Below are 2707 nucleotides of genomic sequence, written 5' to 3' on the forward strand. Positions count from 1 at the left end.
CCTCAATATCTTTCAGGATGCCTTTCCTCAGTATCTCACTGAGCTATCTCAAATATTAAGTAATATGTTAAAGAGAAAAATAGAAATAGAATCAGAACAATCTGTAATTAAATATAAAGTGGTCTGTACTTACAGGCCTCTTCAAAGGGAGGGTCTTGAGTATTATTCACTGGAACATCAATGCCTTTGTCATAATGAAACATTCACCTTTTTAGTTGTTCAGTTGTGATTGTTACTTCTATTGACATGGTAGTCAATTTTTTATTGTTTCTGGCTTTACCCATGTAATTTTAATCAATATCAATCCATATGTGTTTTTGCATGTTTCATGGAATCCAATTTCCCCCATTTTTTATAATACAGTTATATTCTGTGATAGAAACATTCCATATTTTTTAAAAGCCATTCTATAAGTGAACTGTTTTAGGCTTTTTCTACAAGAATAATTTTTAAAAGTGCTATTAAAAATGTTTTATTGATTAGTTATTTTCAGGAGTGTCTGACTTCATGGCCCATTTTTGGGTTTTCTGAGCAAAAATTATACTAGAATGATTTGCCATTTAATTTTCTACCTCATTTTACACATTAAGAGTCTTAGATTACAAATTTTGGTGGAATTTTTATTGTTACTGACATTTTTAAAAATGTATTATCATACTTGTTTTTTTTTAAATGGACAAAGTTTTGCACATTTTTAGAAAGAATACTTTGTTTTGTTTTACATTCTCTGGTCTCTGATTAGTGCTTTCTCTTTGTGGTGAGTAATTTCCTCAAAATTTTCAGGGTTGTTTGATACTTGAAACTACAAACTTTCAATATACCCCATATCCTAGGTGATATGATCCAAGAAAAACTCAGGTAACAGAGTGGTAAAGTAGTCCTTAATCAATACCTATTGAAAACAACAACAAAAATGGTAAGAAAAATAATTCTGCTCTTTGACTAAACATAAAAACAATTGCTATCATGGAGGAATTGAGAGGAGAAAGGCAAAAAGATTTATCAAAATTAGAAGGGAATGATAAGTGTTTCAAAGGTATGCAGAGGAGAAAAATGGAAGCAAAACTTGGGAAATTATTTAAAACAAAAGCTATTCACAATAAATTATTTTATTCTTTATCCTTTCCATTTAGAAAATATTTTTTTCATTGCTGCAATAAAATCCTTATTTCTCAGACTATAAATCATAGGATTAATCATTGGTGTCACAATGGTATAGAATACAGAGAAGATCTTATCTATACTAGCTGAATAACTTGACTTGGATTGAAAATATGCAAATAAACCAGAACCATAGAATAGGCATACAACCATAACATGAGAGGAACATGTAGAGAAAGCTTTGGATCTTCCAGTGGTTGATGGGAGTTTCAGAATAGTGCTGAGGATTCTGATGTAAGACATGAGTATCATCAGAAAAGGAGTCAAACCAAAGAGGAAACAATCGACATAAAGAAAGAATTCATCTCCAGTGGTATCACCACATGCCAACTTCAGTAATGGAGGCATGTCACAGAAAATGTGATTGAGTTTGTTAGAACCACAAAAGGGAACAGAGAAAACTTGGTATGTCTGTCCTATCAAGACTGGAATCCCAATTACCCAGGATCCAAACACCATCTGGACACAGATCCTATGATTCATTATTGTAGGATAGTAAAGTGGCTTACAGATGGCCACATAACGGTCAAAGGCCATCACAGCCAGGAGAAAGCTCTCTGTGACTCCTAGAATGAGAAAGAAACAGAGTTGTACAGCACATGACAGTAAAGAAATATTCCTTTTCTGACTCCAAATATTCACAAGCATTCTGGGGAGGATGTTTGATGTGTAACAAATTTCCACAAAGGAGAAGTTTCCAAGAAAGTAATACATAGGTGTTTGAAGAGCTGATTCCACATTGGTGATTATAATGATGAGACCATTTCCTAATAGGATACTTGTGTAGATGAATAAAAAAACAACAAAGAGAAATCCTTGGACATTGGGGTATTCAGAAAATCCCAGGAGAATAAATTCTTCCATGATAGTAAGATTTATGTCTGCCATTTCCCCCCATATATTCCAAATTTAATGATGGTAAATGTCAATATTCCTCAATTGTACTTGGATTCTGACTCTGAAATGACAAGTGCATATATTAGATTAGATGATGACTCCATTAATTTCAGTATTGGTCATTTTATTTTTTAAAATTATCCACTTCAGACATTTTATAAATTATATCTATATATTAAATGTTTTATTATATTTTATGTGTCCTAACCTCCCTTTCATCTCTAGAAATCAACATTTGATATTTGATATGCTCTTCTAAGTTTAAAATATAATTATATTTTCAGAATTGATGATATATGGTATATATAATGATTATTTGTAAATATAACATGTTATATTAAATTTTAATGTACCCTAAATGTTCATTTATTTCATATTTTGTTTTATAAAATCATTTCTACATCTAAATTCTATGACTATGATTGTAGTTATTATAGAGGAAAATTACCAACTTCATTTTACAATATTCATTTTTCTTGCTTTATTCTCAAAAAATAATCTTATCAGTCAGAATTCACATTAAAAATATAATTTTTATTCCATAATGAAACTTTTGATACCAAATAGTTTAAAATTCCAACATAAACATTAGAGAATGATAATATTTGACTTGTTTTTCCCCCACCGTTGTTTTATTCCTTCTCTTTAA

The 2707-nt window shown here is 30.4% G+C and overlaps 1 protein-coding gene across 1 annotated transcript; it reads right to left on the minus strand.

The window, feature by feature from the left end:
• Nucleotides 1-1131: 1131 nt before the first annotated feature.
• Nucleotides 1132-2049, minus strand: LOC123252049 (olfactory receptor 10AG1-like; the record flags this gene model as incomplete). The annotated part of the gene is made up of 1 exon (XM_044681412.1): nt 1132-2049. A coding segment is annotated over exon 1 (918 nt), but the record flags the coding sequence as incomplete, so codon positions are not given.
• Nucleotides 2050-2707: the final 658 nt, after the last annotated feature.

The sequence above is a fragment of the Gracilinanus agilis genome, chromosome 6 (genome assembly GCF_016433145.1).
Source record: "Gracilinanus agilis isolate LMUSP501 chromosome 6, AgileGrace, whole genome shotgun sequence".
Lineage (NCBI taxonomy): Eukaryota > Metazoa > Chordata > Mammalia > Didelphimorphia > Didelphidae > Gracilinanus > Gracilinanus agilis.